Raw genomic sequence first — 14,690 nt, forward strand, 5'->3', positions numbered from 1 at the left:
TTTATGGCATACAAAATTATCCAGGATGGCCGAAAAGTATGAATGCACCAATCTTTTTTCATGTGTTTATATTTACACTTATTTATTCAAATTACGTGTACTAAATGCAGTTATATGTTATAAATTCGGGTTTCAAGACAGCGTTTTGGTTTTAAACAAAGGTTGAGGCAAAAAAAAAAGCTAATCTACTTGCACACATTTAAAAAAATATTACATAGCTGTCAGTTGGCAAAAAAATGCTATAAATAAATATAAGGATTCAAGTAAAGTAACAACTGCTTCTAAAACACGTGCGAAAATAAAACCGTTAGTTATTTTCAAAATTTTAGCATGACGCCCCGCCTACATGTCGATCACTATGCTCTGAACCAATCCGCGCCGAAAACAGGAGACGTACGGCCCGCTGATTGGCTTATTCAAAAAAAGCGTGTGACCTACCGCGCCATTTAAATGTTCAGAAAGTCACTTCGGTTGTTTGTTACTTTAGTTCTAGCGTTTGAACGTGTGATAAAGTGTCTCGACTCGTGGACTCTGTGCTTTTAAAGGTAAGTTTGAACATACATTCGCTGCTGTCTCCCAGGCTTTACTGAACTATTGTAAATTTGAAGTCTACGTTAATGTACTACAATACAAAAAGTAGAAATGCGAAGTTAGATGAAATGAGGAAGAAGTGCCATTACCATAACTAGCTTGTTAACGCGCTAATGTTTGCCTACGGTTATTCGCGATTGACGTTGCGAGTTGACGCTACAAACGTACATTTATATGTTGTGTGTTACCCATATACAGTGTTACAATTTGTCTTGCATTTACGCAAACTAATTCTATGAATAAAATGCTTTAAAGGGCTTGAAAACAATTTTACAACAAGAAGTGAAAGTCAAGAGCATTAACAAGGGCGTGAAACATACCTTTACACACGTCAGGATCTTCTATAGTATTCAAATAAAAAAATAATTTAACATAAGGTTTGTGTCACAGCTGTTGTGGTGGACAAGTTTGACAATCTTGAGTTGACAATACTTTAAACGTCATTGAAGTAGTCCTTAGGGGGAATGGCTTTGAGTAATTGCTCTTAATGTTAAAATAAAGCCAGAATTACCTCCCTCTATAATTAGGGTATATTTTCAAATGGGGAAAAAACTTTTTTCCCCCCTCATAATATTGCCCCGTTCATCTGTCTTGTGGTTGTCCAGGTTTGACATTTAAAAAAAAAAAAAAAAAAAAAAACTAAGAATGGGAGCCAGTGAGAGTAAGATTGCTGAGAGGGCTGCAACCAAACCAGAAGCGCCCGTCAAGAACTCCAGAATCGCCCAGCTCATCGATCCACGCTCCCCTTCGGTGGCTATTGATCGCACACCCATTCAGGTACTGTATGAGCCATTGGATTGGGGTCAAACTTGGGCCAAATTGTAGTTAGTGTTGCCGACAAATGATGGTTTGATTTGTACCTAGGTGTTAAGGTCACTGCTTGACATTGGATACATTAAGTGAACAAAAATGTTAAACTGCTAATCGTCTAGTGTGGGGTGTGCCACAACGACACGACTCTCCTATAAACACCTTTTGGAATACAGACATAAGATTTACTTTTTTTTTTTATTTTTTATTTCACACTTGAAGGTGACTAGGAACTCCAGAGAGCCAACTATTTGTATAAAGTGCTAAAAATTCACAATTCCATATTGTCTCTGTTCAAATTAGGCTTCCTTCAACATCCAGATACTGTAGAGTAGGAACTTTGACTTGACATTTCTGTTTTCTTTTTCCTTTTTAACTCAGCATTAACCACTTTTATTCACCTCAGGTTGGCGGGGTTAAAATGGGTGGTGTGACGAGTGAGTGTCCTTTGGCGGGAGGCGATCCCCGCTCGCCCACCGTGGGCATTGCCCGCACGCCTGTGCGAGACGTCATGAGAGGTAACTTTGATTATAGCTGCTGGGTGGCCATTTTGTCACTTTCTGAAAATGACAACAAAGTTGCTCAGGTTACAAGCAATTATGGCTCAGCTTCAGAAATCAGGTGAGCCGTGTTTGGTCGTTACCTGAGCAACTGTGATGTCATTTTCCGTCAACTGAAGTGACAAAATGGCCGCCCACTGAGATGGCTAAAAACGGCTGGATTTTGCTGCTTAACTCATATTCCACAAACACAATATTAAACAGAATGCCATGTTTAGACTAGTGAAGGTGCATAGAACATATTATTGCAAATCATTTTTGGGGGATGACTTCAACTTTTTATTTGACAAATGCATAAAGAACACTGTGTAGAATGTTTTAATTTTTCAATGATCATTCATTTAAAAAAAAAAAACACTATTCATTTCAACAATATACAAAAAAACATCAATGTAATAATTTTTATATAATCTTAGGTGAAGTAATCTCTATTAGCTCCCTACACGAGATTGCCATGTTTTTTTGTGCTACGGATACTTGAAGGAGACAAACTTGGCGAACGTAGTTCCAAAGCATCATGACTACTGCATGTGTAAAGAATGCAATACACTTACCTCATGACTTGAGGGAATACTAGAAGTCGTTTGTGACGACATTTTGCTGAAGAAACTATTGGTAGGCTTGCGACGTGTGTTCTCTCGGAGGTTCTTCAAAATGGGCGTACTTCCATCATGGGTTGTTGCATTCTATTAGTTGACCACTAGATGGCGCTCAATTGTACATATTGTCCTTTTTTAAAGTATGTAGAGTATTACATTTCAAAAAACCATACTATCTACATTCTTATTTTGTATGACAAATGTTACTTGAAATGATCTGCACATGGCAGCGGGGGAGTCCAAAAAATCTGGATAAAGGATTGCATCGGAATTGGGCACCTGGACTTTAGACTTTGCGAAATGCGTTAAACGATAAATGTAACTTGCTGTTTGCAGCCAAAGTGGGTAGCCTCGCTCGTCGTTTGGGCATGTTGTTCCACACGGAAGCCGAGGGCAAAGTTCCCCTAAATGGCGTTGCCGCACAAGAGGATCGTGATGCCCTTAAGAGCGAGGAGCTGGATTCCACGGAGCCTCTCCTAACGCCGCTTGGGCCACGCGTCTTTGGCTCCTTAGCCGAGCACACCAACCTCCTGGCCTCGCCCGTTCAAAAGAGTGGCGGTTCCTGCAGCCCCTTTGTGCTGCTGGAGGAACCCCAGGTGACGGTGGAGATCGAAACGGACAATGCGAGCCTGGAGGAGGCGGAGGAGGCCCGGGAGTCGCCGCTCCACAAGAGGCTGAGCATGAGCCTCATCACCTGCCACGAGGGAGCACCCTCCTCCCAGATCCTAGCGGAGGTGCACCGGGACAGCAGCGGCACTATTGAAGCGGCCGCGCTAAACGGCGGCGTGGATCACCTCTACGCCCTTCCCGCCGTCACGCTCGAGCCCACTCGGGACTCCTCGGACCCGCCTGCGCAACCTCAGGAAGAAGTCGCCAAGGAGGCTTCCGAGGCGCCCGGCTCGCAGCTTCCCACCGGCGCCCACCGCCTCACGCTGGACATTAAGAGTCCGAGTCAGGTGGTGTTCAAGCCGCAGTGGCTGGGTAAAGGCTTCGGGGCTACCGGACTCAGAGCCAGGGCGGTGCAAGGTGCCAAAGGGGGGTCCTCCCCTCTCGCAGTATCCGTGGCGATTAAGAGCGTCAATGATGAAAACAAGGGGAGCTCTGGGAAACAAAAGCAGAAAGGTGCGTGTATTTCGACCATTTGATTTATTGATCCGAGGGTTATTGCGACTTATTTACTACAGGTTTTTCCCCCTTTCTTTTCTCTGTACAGAAGGTCGTTCCCCACTGCAGATCCTAAACTCGCACAGGGGACATTCTCAGGTAATGGAAAAAAATATTAATTACATGCATCAAGGGCAGGTTATGATTTTTTTTTTTTATTTTTTTTTTTTTTTTTTTTTTTTTTTTTTTCATCAATAATTGCATATTGTAAGGACATCTTTCCTTAAATTAATTTGTCTATTCCCACAGAATATTTTTCCTACTTAACACGCCAAAGGTGACTGAATTGTCCAACAAATTGTAATTGGAGTACAGTATTCCCCCTCTATGGCGTGTTTTGTTCTCGCGCCGTCACGTTTATTTTTTTTTTTTAAACGACCGGGTAATTATTTCTAGAGTTTTTGCTTATTGTAATGACCTCACATGTGCGAAAGGAAAGCCAAGGTCAGTGCTGTGCCTCTCAGCTATTTATTGAACACCTGGTGAACAGTTAAACACAATGAGCAAATCCACGCAGGAGCTGCTGTGGGCCACAGCTCACAACCAGACACTCACACAGACTCGCTGGGGTCACGCCACACTTCCAGGCACCGCCTCTTAAAACCATAGTCTTTTCTGTGTAGTTTGTTTGCAATTAGATTTTTATTTTATTTTTATTTTTTTTCGTGGGTTGAAATTCTTTTGAATGTTAATACCGTAAATTACATTTTTTGTGTGTATGTGTTTCTGTAAGAAAGAGAGGGTAGAACTTATTTATTTTTGGGGGGGGATTTTCACTTCAGAGGTGTGTCTGGATCATAAAATGCGATAAACAGGGGTTCACTGTACTCTAACTGCAACCTAAAACCGTAGTAGAATTAGCAACCTCTCCATACAACCATCTTTGGCTAGTTCTGCGGGGTTTTTTGCCCATTCTTGAGGAAAAAGGTGTAAAAAAAATCATTTTTAACACGAACTCTGAATTGCTAATGTTTCTGGCTTTAGCTACCTATTGCTAATAATGCTACCTATCCTGAGCTATGCTATCAGTCTCACGCTACTCACCTATCATAACATCTTAATAGACTATTCAGTTCCATCTCTAGTGGTCAATATAGCCGGGGCTACCAGTTATTTTTGCTGTAATTGCTATGCTTTAACGTTAGCTATAATTGGGTATGCTTCTATAGCTCTCCAGCTATAGCTAGCTCGCTATAACGCTCTGCTTGTAGTTGTCTAGCTATTGCATCTAAAGTGTGTATCCTGATATTTCATCTTTAGCTACAGTTGCCTGCTAGCTATTTGTGAAGACCTTGAGCTATGTATCTCAGTATTTCTACCTATGTGTGCTTTGCTAGCTAGCCGTTTGCCTCAACTGTATCGTTTAACTAGCCTCAACATATCATTCTAGAGCTTTCCGTCTGCTATCTCTCGAGCCATTCATCGGCTCCGTTAGTAACTAAGCACTGATCCGTCCCTGTGACTCATCAAAATGTTAATTTTAAAAGAAATAGAGAAATGATGTACTGTATTTTTTAACAGATGAAGCTGAAAGGTTCCACCCCAGAGAAGCCTCGGCTCGGCCAGATTGACCGCAGAATTTTGGCCGTGTCTCTCAACAAGGAGAATCGCTGATGTGCAATTTGTAAATATTTTCATTTTGCTCTTTAGTTCCCTTTTAAATCTCTTTATGCAAGTTTTTATGTGTGCTTTTTTTGTTTGGCCTTTTACTACCGCCATGTGCAGTTTTTCCCTGTCCTGTTTTGTCCATTCTGTAAATTATGAATAAAATTTAACTACTATGCATTTGATTTGCAATTCGTTTTTGCTCGCCCATATCAGTGATTGTTGTATATTTGTGAAAAATGTGACTCTGCCCTGGTGTGAACAGAATTTTGCAAAATGACCAAAGACAAATGGAATCCCACCTTTTTATTTGACAGTCTGTTTCGAAAGCTGTGCTAAACATTGCCTGTTGTTGTAAAACCCAAATAAGAAAACCTGGTCACCATCAAACGACTATCTCTTGACTTTGCCTGGCGGAGGAAAAGGTCGACTAGCATTTATTTACAACAAAGTCCAAAAGTAGTGCGCACAATAGCATCCATTTGTAGGTCCTGAGACAAATGGGTCGTTGCTTGCTTTAAGTGCTTATTGAACCACTTTTTGTTATGCCATCTGTCGGCTGTCGCTCACATTTTTGTGAAGGGGGTGGGGGGGTTGAAACAAGCCAGTGTCACATTCAATACAAACACAAAAACCTCTAAAGTAGGGCATTACATTCTATTTAGAAAAGCAAGTCAACATAAGCTTGTAATGGAAAACTAACAACCAAAAAACAAATTTGCTTGATATAAAACACAGCATACCGTACAGTATAAGTATAGTTGGTGTCAACCTACATGACAGACATCCATCCAGTGTGCTTCCATCGGGCGACTGCTTGACTGCAGCAGCCAAGTGTGCCAGACCACTACAGTACCGTACGTAATAATGAACTAGAGAGGAATATTCATTCACATTAAGCAACCCAACTTCAAAAATTGGCACAATTAAATACCACGCCGCCCGTGACCCTCCTGCTAGATCCCGACGCGGGGTGCGAGGCATCAATTCCAAATCTTGAGGAAGCTGTCCCACGATCCTGTGCAGCACGCCATTCCGTCGGAGGATACGCCGATGCAACTCACTCTGTTGTCGTGGCCGGCAAGCACTCCTGGAGTGTATGGAGAGAAGGAAAATAAATGTTTAAAAAATACAATTTACTTTGTGGTGGCTCGCAATACAAATAGTAGTGTCGCCGGAGTGATTGGCCACCTGTCAAGTTTTGTTTTTGCTATTTTTGAATCATAAGTGAGCTCTTCTGCAATTAATGCACCACGGGAGTTATGTAAAAATTCACCTGCAATGTTAAGTAACAGATTCTAAGTTTTATTCTGAATTGGGAGCATTTCATTTTTTCTCAATTGTTTGCATTTGAGGCTGAACGCGTATCATTTCTGATTCTAAATTGGTAGCATTTGGTTTTAAGTTGGATTTGAGTCGGAATGAGTAACCTTTGATTCTAAGTTGTAGCATTCAATTCTGAACTGTTAGCCTCTTGATTCTGAATTGGTAGCATTTGATTTCAAATTGGTCGAATTTTCGCTTGTATTGGAGGCATTTTCTTCTGAAGTGGTAGCATTTGATTCAAAATTGTTAGCATCTGATTCTGATTTGGTCGCATTTATTTGTTTTGTTCTGCATTTGATTCTGATGTTAAATTGTTGGCATTTGATTCGTAATCAGTAAGATTTCATTCAGAATTTGTAGCATTTGATTCTAAACTGCTAGCATTTGATTCGGAATTTTTAGCATTTTTCTTTCAAGACTTGTTTTTTGATCCGGAATTGGTAACGTTTGATTCTCGACTGTAAGTCTTCACCCACAGGCTAACTCACCCACTCTCTCCGCTTTAAGCGCGTCCCAAATGTTGACGTTGAAGTCGTCGTATCCGGCCAGCAATAGGCGTCCCGAGAGGGAGGGTGCCAGCGAGGTGACGCCGCACATAATGCTGGAGTCCTGGTAGGTGATGAGATCCTGGTCGGCCCTCAGGTCATACAGCTTACAGGTGGCGTCGTCGGAGCCTGTGATGACCGCGTTGCCGTTGGGGAAGAACTGCGGAGGACGGGGCGTCACTTGGGAGTCAAAATTTAGAATCACCAAGTGTCCTTACCCCGATGGCGTTTATGTCACTCTCGTGGCCCCCGAAGGTCTGTCTGCAGTTGGCCTCCCGGATGTCCCACAACTTGGCCGTGAAGTCGCACGCGCCCGAGATGAAGAACTTGAAGTCCGGGGAGACGGCCAAGGACATGCAGTCTCCCTGGTGTCCTGCGAAGATGGTCTTCTGGGTGCCCGTCTCGATGTCCCATAGCACGCTGGAACCAAGACCGCCAACCATCGCGACAGTCAGGAAGGTCAGTTATGAGATGTACGAAAGGTGACTTACCAAGTGCAATCTCCAGAGCTGGTGATGATCTCGCTGTCGCTGAGGAAACGACAGCACGACAGGTAACCTACAACGACGGCAATACCGAAATGAAAACGTGCCAAATGCAGCAGAGCTTTTAAAAAGTATTTTGTTGCCACTAGCCTGTGTGCGCCGCCAGCTCGCGCATGACCTTGACATTGCCGTCCTTGCCCTTGAGGTTGTAGATGGAGCACATGTTGTCCAGGCCGCCGCATGCCACCAGGTTGCCCGACGGAGCGTAGGCACACGTCATCACCCACGACGACTTGAGGGGGATGGCGTTCACCTGGGAGGAGGAATACACATCAAGTAATGTCGACGTACTGCGCTATCACCATGACGTTTTTCAAAGTTAATTCAACAAATGTTTATTATTGTGGCTGTAGTTTATAGTTGTAGATATCTCAAGGGGTCTGGGTCAGGGGGCCATTCTGAGTCCGTGTGAGCGCTTTTGCCACCTCTGTTGAAACAAATCAACGAGCAGACTTCACAGGATTTGGTGCAACCATTTCCAATTGTGGAGACATCTTAGTTGCTTTGACCAACATGTTTTTTTATTTTATTTATCTATTTTTTTAGTTGACGTGGAAATCAACCCACACATATTTTTTTCAAGAATATGTTCCCAGCAGGCCTATTAGTTGAAACGAGGCAATATGATTCATATGAAATATGAGTTAAGCAGCAAAATCCACCCCTTTTTAGCCATCTCAGGGGGCGGCCATTTTGTCATTTCTGTCGACTGAAAATGACATCACATCTACTCAGGGCTTACGTAACAACCAATCACGGCTCAGCTTCAGAAAAAAGGTCAGCCGTGATTGGTCGTTACCTGAGCCCTGAGCAGTTGTGATGTCATTTCCAGTCGACAGAAGTGACAAAATGGCCGCCCCCGGAGATGGCTAAAAACGGGTGGATTTTGCTGCTTAACTCATATTTCATATTAATCATTTTGCCTTGTTTCAACTAGTGAGCCTGCATAGAACATATTCTTGAAAACAATATGTTTTGGTTGACTTCCCTTGAAAGAACTTATGTATTACTCTTAACAGAAGCATCAGTCCAACTTGTTACATAAGTCCACCTTACTGACGTTTTTATTCCCCACAGGCATTTGTTCCGAAGAGGAAAAACCTGCTCGGCAAACACTGAGCCATTCCCCGAGGAGACCACGGAGAACCCAAAAAACGAGCCGAGGTGCGTACTGTGACTTCTTACCGCTCCGTCTCACCTTGTTTGTTGTGATGCTGTCCCACACGATGAGCTTCCCGTCTTGTGAGGCACTCACACACAGCCTGGGGACAGGCAAACACAAAATCTTTCCATTTCGTACCTAATCTTTCAAACAAAAAGGACATTTTTTAAATGACGTACTTGGAGTCAGTTGACCAGTGCATCGCGTAGATCTTGGCCAGGTGGCCCCTCAGTGTTTTCCTGGTCTTCATCTGGACGCGGCCCACCACGTTGATGCTGGCCACGGCCTCCTGCAGGGTTGTGTCCTGCATGGATTTACGTGCCGCCTAATTGGAAGCGAGGGAGTACAATGGTAAAATTATCTGGGAAAAGTCAAATCTCCATTTTTTGTTTTTTTTTTGTTTTGGTGATACCACCACAGAAGGATGCCATAAAAACTCACGTTTTGAAATTTTATGTTTGAGCTCGGAAAGCCCCACTAGCTATTTCTTGAAAGTCCAGCCCACCAAAGCCAGTTTTTCTTAGCAATATGAAATTTTACTATCATTAGTAGACCCCACTAAAAATTCACAAGAGCCCATGCCCAAAAAGACATAGGAAGTCTGCCATTTTGTTTTGAAGTAGCCATTTTAGGATCATTTGGCCATTCCCATGGGTTCTTGCCCCCGAAGCCAGTTTCTCTTAGCCACATGAAATTTGGTGGGAACATCCATCATGAGTAAACACACAAAAAAGTCTCAAGAAGCCATGCCTGAAACAACACAAAAAATCTGCCATTTTAGGGTCATTTTAACCATTTCCTGTCGTTCTTCAAAATCAGATTTTGTTCAATTCCTACCAAACGAAATTCAGTGACCGTGTCTGTAGAACAGCATGCACGAAAAGTTTCTAGGATTGGATGGATGAAGTTTCCATTTTACTTTTATTTGACAATGGTGAGGGTCATTTTACACTTGCATGACTTCAAGAACGACCTCGGCAAATTATTTCTATATTCATGGTTTACATGGCGAGAATTGTTTGGAAACGACAACAACGGCCCCACTCTTGCTTTTGTTTTTCTTTTTGATGAAGTTGAGCGTACTTACAGTAATCTGGTCCTTGAGGCTGTCTGCCTCCTTTCGCAATTGCTCCATTTCACCCATGGCGATGCTCGTCAGGCACTGTCAGGGGACACGTAGGAGAGCTGAAAAGGCCCCCCACCCCCGCCAAGAAAAGACGACACAATTCAGTGATACGCCCCTCAGTATAACGTCGCGCGGCCCAGTCCGGTCATGTACCGAAAGCCCTGACACTGAGCTTTACCTGCGGCAGGCTGCGGCTCTGCGAGGAAGTACCGTTTTTGCAAGTCAAACTGGGCTCTTGTCTGCTTTGCAAACTTCATTAAACACACAGAAACTGGTAGAGCACACACACACACTAGCCCCCCCACCCCCACACACACATCCCTCGAGCTCATACATGAGTGTATGAATATTCAAGCAGGACTTTTACAGGAAAACTGTTTGCTCTTCAGATGATTCGGCCGGTATGTACACACAAACCAGTATGTCCTGTCAGAATGTCATCAGGTGCAAGTGTTGGGAGGGAACGAGAGGTGTGTGTGTGTTCCAGCATCCAAACTGTTGATTGCAATTTAATTTGGTAATATTGTGATTAAAAGAGCCACTTCATCCTCTAATGGACAAAATCAGTGAGTGTGATAAATGTCACCTTAACGCATGATTTGGGGCTGAAATGACACTAAGGGCCTGAATTGAATTCTCCATTAAAGCGGAAATCAACCCAAACATATTTTTGTCAAGAATATGTTCCCAGCAGGCCCACTAGTTGAAATGCGGCATTCTGATTAATTTTGCGTTTGTGGAATATAAGTTAAGCAGCAAAATGCTCTCGTTTTTAGCCATCTCTGGGGGCGGCCATTTTGTCTTCTGTCGACTGAAAATGACATCACAACTGCTCACAACGACCAATCGCGGCTGACCTGTTTTCCGAATCTGAGCCGTGATTGGTCGTTGTGAGCAGTGGTGATGTCATTTTCAGTCGACAGAAGATAAGATGGCCGCCCCCGGAGATGGCTAAAAATGAGTGGATTAACACTTATTCCACAAACGCAATATTTATCAGAATGCCCTGTTTCAACAAGTGGGCTTGCATAGAACCTATTCTTGAAAAAAAAATTGCATTGACTTCCCCTATAAAAACAAAAACAAAAAAAATACAATTTCTAATTTTAAGATTTTCTCCTGCCTTGCTTCAAATGTTAAAAAAAAAAAAAAAGCTAATTTCACTATTCAAATTCACCAGGATGTGCTATATCTCTCCTCATACAGAACAACCTTTGAAACGTCCACAGAAATAATAGGAATACATTACTCTTTAGGTAATCTGAAAACAAGCACAAAATAAATGACAACACTTGCAATGAGCTACTGCAGGCCACAGCTCACACTCAAGCGCTCACATGCAGACTCAAAGGCCAACCCAACTCAGCTGTTGATGTCACTCCCTAGACCACACCCCTTAAAGGCACACATCCAACACTTACACATATACTTCAACGCATACAGTAATCCCGCTTTATAAAAGCCGTTTATTTCTTTACGTTGTCTTTTATTATATTTTACCATCCAGCACAGTGCTAATTTGTTTGTAAAAAAAACGTAATGAAATTAACAGTGCATTTACTTTCGGAGGCTGCATTTATGGCATTTCAGTTCCGAAAATTGATTCGATATCAGATCATCCATTTCCGCTTGCACTTTCCCTCACTATTTGAATCAGACGACACATGACCTGATGGATTTGCCTATCATTTGTCTAAAGTGAAAAGGAGAGGACGCAGAGGGCAAGTTACGTGTGCCTTTTTATTTTTTAGGGCTTGTAGTGAACGCACGACGAGCCTGTTCACATGAAATTACAGCGACGATTGATAGTCTTGGTGATTCAGTGGCCGTTTTCACGTTTTATTTCAGGAGGAAAGTCTTGTCCTGTCATTGTTTCGTGTGATAAAATGGCTGCTAGAAGAGGAGGGTGGCGCTGGATGGTGAAGTGCATTAACCACCACCCATTACAAGAGGGGAGTCAGAAGAGTGAGTTTTAAATCCCGTCGTCGGTGGAGATTTTTAAAGGGGAAAAGGGTGGGGCGGGGGGGGGGGGCGTGGGGGTTTGGCCTTTTTGAATCAAATCTGCTCTCATCCGATTACTGACTGCTCTTTGCATGTGGATAAGAGGCGGGAGGGAGGGGATGACACCAGAGGGTGGGGCAAGGGTGATGCCAGAAGGAGTGGGAATTGTCTGACAAGAGTGAAAGTCGAGGCATGCTAATCAAATTCTGATTCTTTGTCAGTTTTACAGATTTGTATATTGTTTAAAAGGAAATTTGGCTTCTTTGGCTTTTGGATGGAAACTGACTCCCATATCGTCGCTGTGCTGTGAAAAACACTTATGTCCAATTTTTTATTTATTTTTATTTATTTATTTTTATTTTCACGTTAATGCAATGTCCGTAACGCGGAAACGCCATTCACGTGAAAATAAGAAAATTGGAAAAAAATATAAAGGCAGTCAACGTGCGCCAGTTTTTAGATTGAAATGAATTCATTTAAATTATTTGAAAGTCATTTTGTATACTGTTTATATAGTATATAATTGTAAGTTATTACAATTATCTGTGTTCATTTGCCTGCTTATTTTGCTGCGTGTAAAAATCTTTCTTCCATTAGATAATAAAAATGTAATTTCATTAGGTAAATATCGCAATAACGCCTATAACTTAATGTTTTTCCAATAACCTGCAGCCCTCACATATATTGTATGGACACACGGTATGCATATGTATATTTATATATCGTCGCTGTCCTGTGAAAACCACTTATGTCCATTTTTTTCTGTTTTCTTATTTTTACGTGAATGGTGTTTCCGCATTACGGCCATTTCCGCATTATTGCATTCACATGAATTTTTTTTTTTTAATTCCAAAATTGGACATAAGTGTTCTCCACACGACAGCGACGATATGTATATTTATATTTGCACATTCATCGGAAGGAGGAAACCCTAATAAAAGATATTTGGCGACACAAGTCGCATATACCTCAATCTGTCATGATTTTGTTCATTTGTGAACATTTCATGAACGTGAACCGTCAATAAAGCGGAACGCTTATACCGAACCAAATATAAAAATGGGCCTCACCGGTTTGGAGACTCCTCTTGGAATGTTCCAGGTGACTTTAAAAAAAAAAACAAAAACAAAAATGTAATCACACTGGTGCAGCAGTCAGTCAGCCTCTGACCGTTGCAGCACTTTCCATTCACTTTTTGCGACGGGCCTGATGCTCCACTTGGCCGGTCCCTCTTTCCTCTTCTGTCCTCTCCTGTCCTGTGAGGAACAGATGAGGATTGCAGGGATGAAGGGAGATCAGGGATGAGGGGATAAACCCAGCGATGGACAGTGAGAGGTGGCTGCTGGTGGATGTGAGGGGGGGGGGGGGGGGGGGCGGCGTCGGGGGGGGCTGACAAAAAGGGCAAGGAGACAAGGGGGGCAGACCAAAGAAGGCGCTCAGTGCGGTTGCAGCAAGGGGGTCACAAGACACGAGCGTGGGGTGAATCTAGGTCTGGAAATAATGGAGGGGAGGGGAGAAAAAGGAAAATAAGAGGGTCTGGCGCTATGACTTTTTATGGTGCAGTAGTCACTAATCCTGAAAGTTCCGTGAGTGGTAGCAGGGCCGATCTTGACCAAACCTGAGAGGGAGTTGATATGAGCTGCAGAGAACGAGAGTAGGCTAACTCCATTTTAGCCATTTTGCTGGAGAGTGATTTAAAAAAAAAAAAAAAAATAAATAAATATATATATATATATATATATATATATATATATATACACACAGGTATATATTATTGTTAAGAAAAAGTAAGTAAGTGACGATCTCACTTGATGTCAAAGGTGAACAGGAGCATTATATGGTACAGCAACACACGTAGACAGACAATATTACAGTACTCTTGATCATCTGCGAAGTGTTTATTATGAGTGCTGTACTGATGAGCTGAGAGTAGTTGAAACGTCGCAATATTACAAAGTGCTGTTTTCCTCATTAAAATACACATTACAGCAATTTTTGTTTTTGTGGGGACGACTGCCACGGATTAATGGCATTTTCATTCATTTCAATTTCAATGGAAAATGGGTTTTTTTTTTAGTTTACGAGCGTACTCGAGGCACCACTGTAGTTTGTTCATTATGTTACACTGACTTTTTTTTTTTTTCTTTTTTTTTTTACATCAAAAATATCAAAACAGTGGCGTCTCAATGCAGGACACATTTTTCTGATAGTATTTTTAATGTTTTATACAATATTTTGTCATTTGTGTCACCCTGTATTATATTAGAAAAATCTGAATGACTTTAGATTTGATTACATTTTGAATTATTCCCTGATACGAGCCCTGTCCCCATTATTCTGCTTTAGAATTTTAAGCTGTGTACTCTTCACGCACCGCCACACCCAGCCCAATTCACACCGATGGAGCCGATTCCAACGTAATATCGCAACGAGGCCTTACATAATTTCTAGTCAAATATATAATGAGATGGCGCCATGCGCACTTCCTGCGGCGCGTGCCTAATTACGTGTGAGGTTCTACGAATACGTGGCATGATGCACTATGTGACACCCGCCTTAGAGGGGATTAATGCAGATATTTAGGGTACGCCGGGTTCAGCCTGCCCGCCTCCATTAAAGACACACGCCGACCCAATTCTGCACAAGTAGTAGTGGT

General features: G+C 42.4%; 2 protein-coding genes across 2 annotated transcripts; one reads left to right on the top strand and one right to left on the bottom strand.

Moving 5' to 3' along the window:
* The first annotated feature begins 398 nt into the window (after positions 1-398).
* cdca3 (cell division cycle associated 3) lies at positions 399-5,509 on the top strand. The gene is made up of 6 exons (XM_086039100.1): positions 399-545; positions 1,197-1,368; positions 1,808-1,919; positions 2,897-3,682; positions 3,774-3,823; positions 5,246-5,509. Exons 2-6 carry the CDS (start codon positions 1,237-1,239, stop codon positions 5,336-5,338), a joined length of 1,173 nt encoding a protein of 390 aa, XP_085895226.1. The 5' UTR covers positions 399-545; positions 1,197-1,236; the 3' UTR covers positions 5,339-5,509.
* A 111-nt stretch (positions 5,510-5,620) lies between these two features.
* gnb3a (guanine nucleotide binding protein (G protein), beta polypeptide 3a) lies at positions 5,621-13,341 on the bottom strand. The gene is made up of 9 exons (XM_086039102.1): positions 13,105-13,341; positions 9,995-10,092; positions 9,087-9,232; positions 8,944-9,007; positions 7,836-7,998; positions 7,692-7,758; positions 7,419-7,620; positions 7,144-7,360; positions 5,621-6,419 (listed from the first exon to the last, which is right to left on the bottom strand). The coding sequence occupies exons 2-9, from the start codon at positions 10,049-10,051 to the stop codon at positions 6,313-6,315; spliced, it is 1,023 nt and encodes a 340-aa protein (XP_085895228.1). The 5' UTR covers positions 10,052-10,092; positions 13,105-13,341; the 3' UTR covers positions 5,621-6,312.
* Positions 13,342-14,690: the final 1,349 nt, after the last annotated feature.

Source organism: Filicampus tigris, chromosome 8 (assembly GCF_054856515.1).
Source record: "Filicampus tigris isolate MCC_2025a chromosome 8, RoL_Ftig_1.0, whole genome shotgun sequence".
Lineage (NCBI taxonomy): Eukaryota > Metazoa > Chordata > Actinopteri > Syngnathiformes > Syngnathidae > Filicampus > Filicampus tigris.

Excerpts from the sequence above, each read along its gene's own strand:
- gnb3a (XM_086039102.1), bottom strand. The coding sequence starts at position 10,051 with ATGGGTGAAATGGAGCAATTGCGAAAGGAGGCAGACAGCCTCAAGGAC. Across the intron at positions 7,999-8,943 it reads ACAGCATCACAACAAACAAG|GTGAACGCCATCCCCCTCAA; the intron begins GTGAGACGGAGC and ends TCCTCCTCCCAG. Across the intron at positions 7,361-7,418 it reads GTGACATAAACGCCATCGGG|TTCTTCCCCAACGGCAACGC; the intron begins GTAAGGACACTT and ends CGTCCTCCGCAG.
- cdca3 (XM_086039100.1), top strand. The coding sequence starts at position 1,237 with ATGGGAGCCAGTGAGAGTAAGATTGCTGAGAGGGCTGCAACCAAACCA. Across the intron at positions 1,920-2,896 it reads TGTGCGAGACGTCATGAGAG|CCAAAGTGGGTAGCCTCGCT; the intron begins GTAACTTTGATT and ends TGCTGTTTGCAG. Across the intron at positions 3,824-5,245 it reads CGCACAGGGGACATTCTCAG|ATGAAGCTGAAAGGTTCCAC; the intron begins GTAATGGAAAAA and ends ATTTTTTAACAG.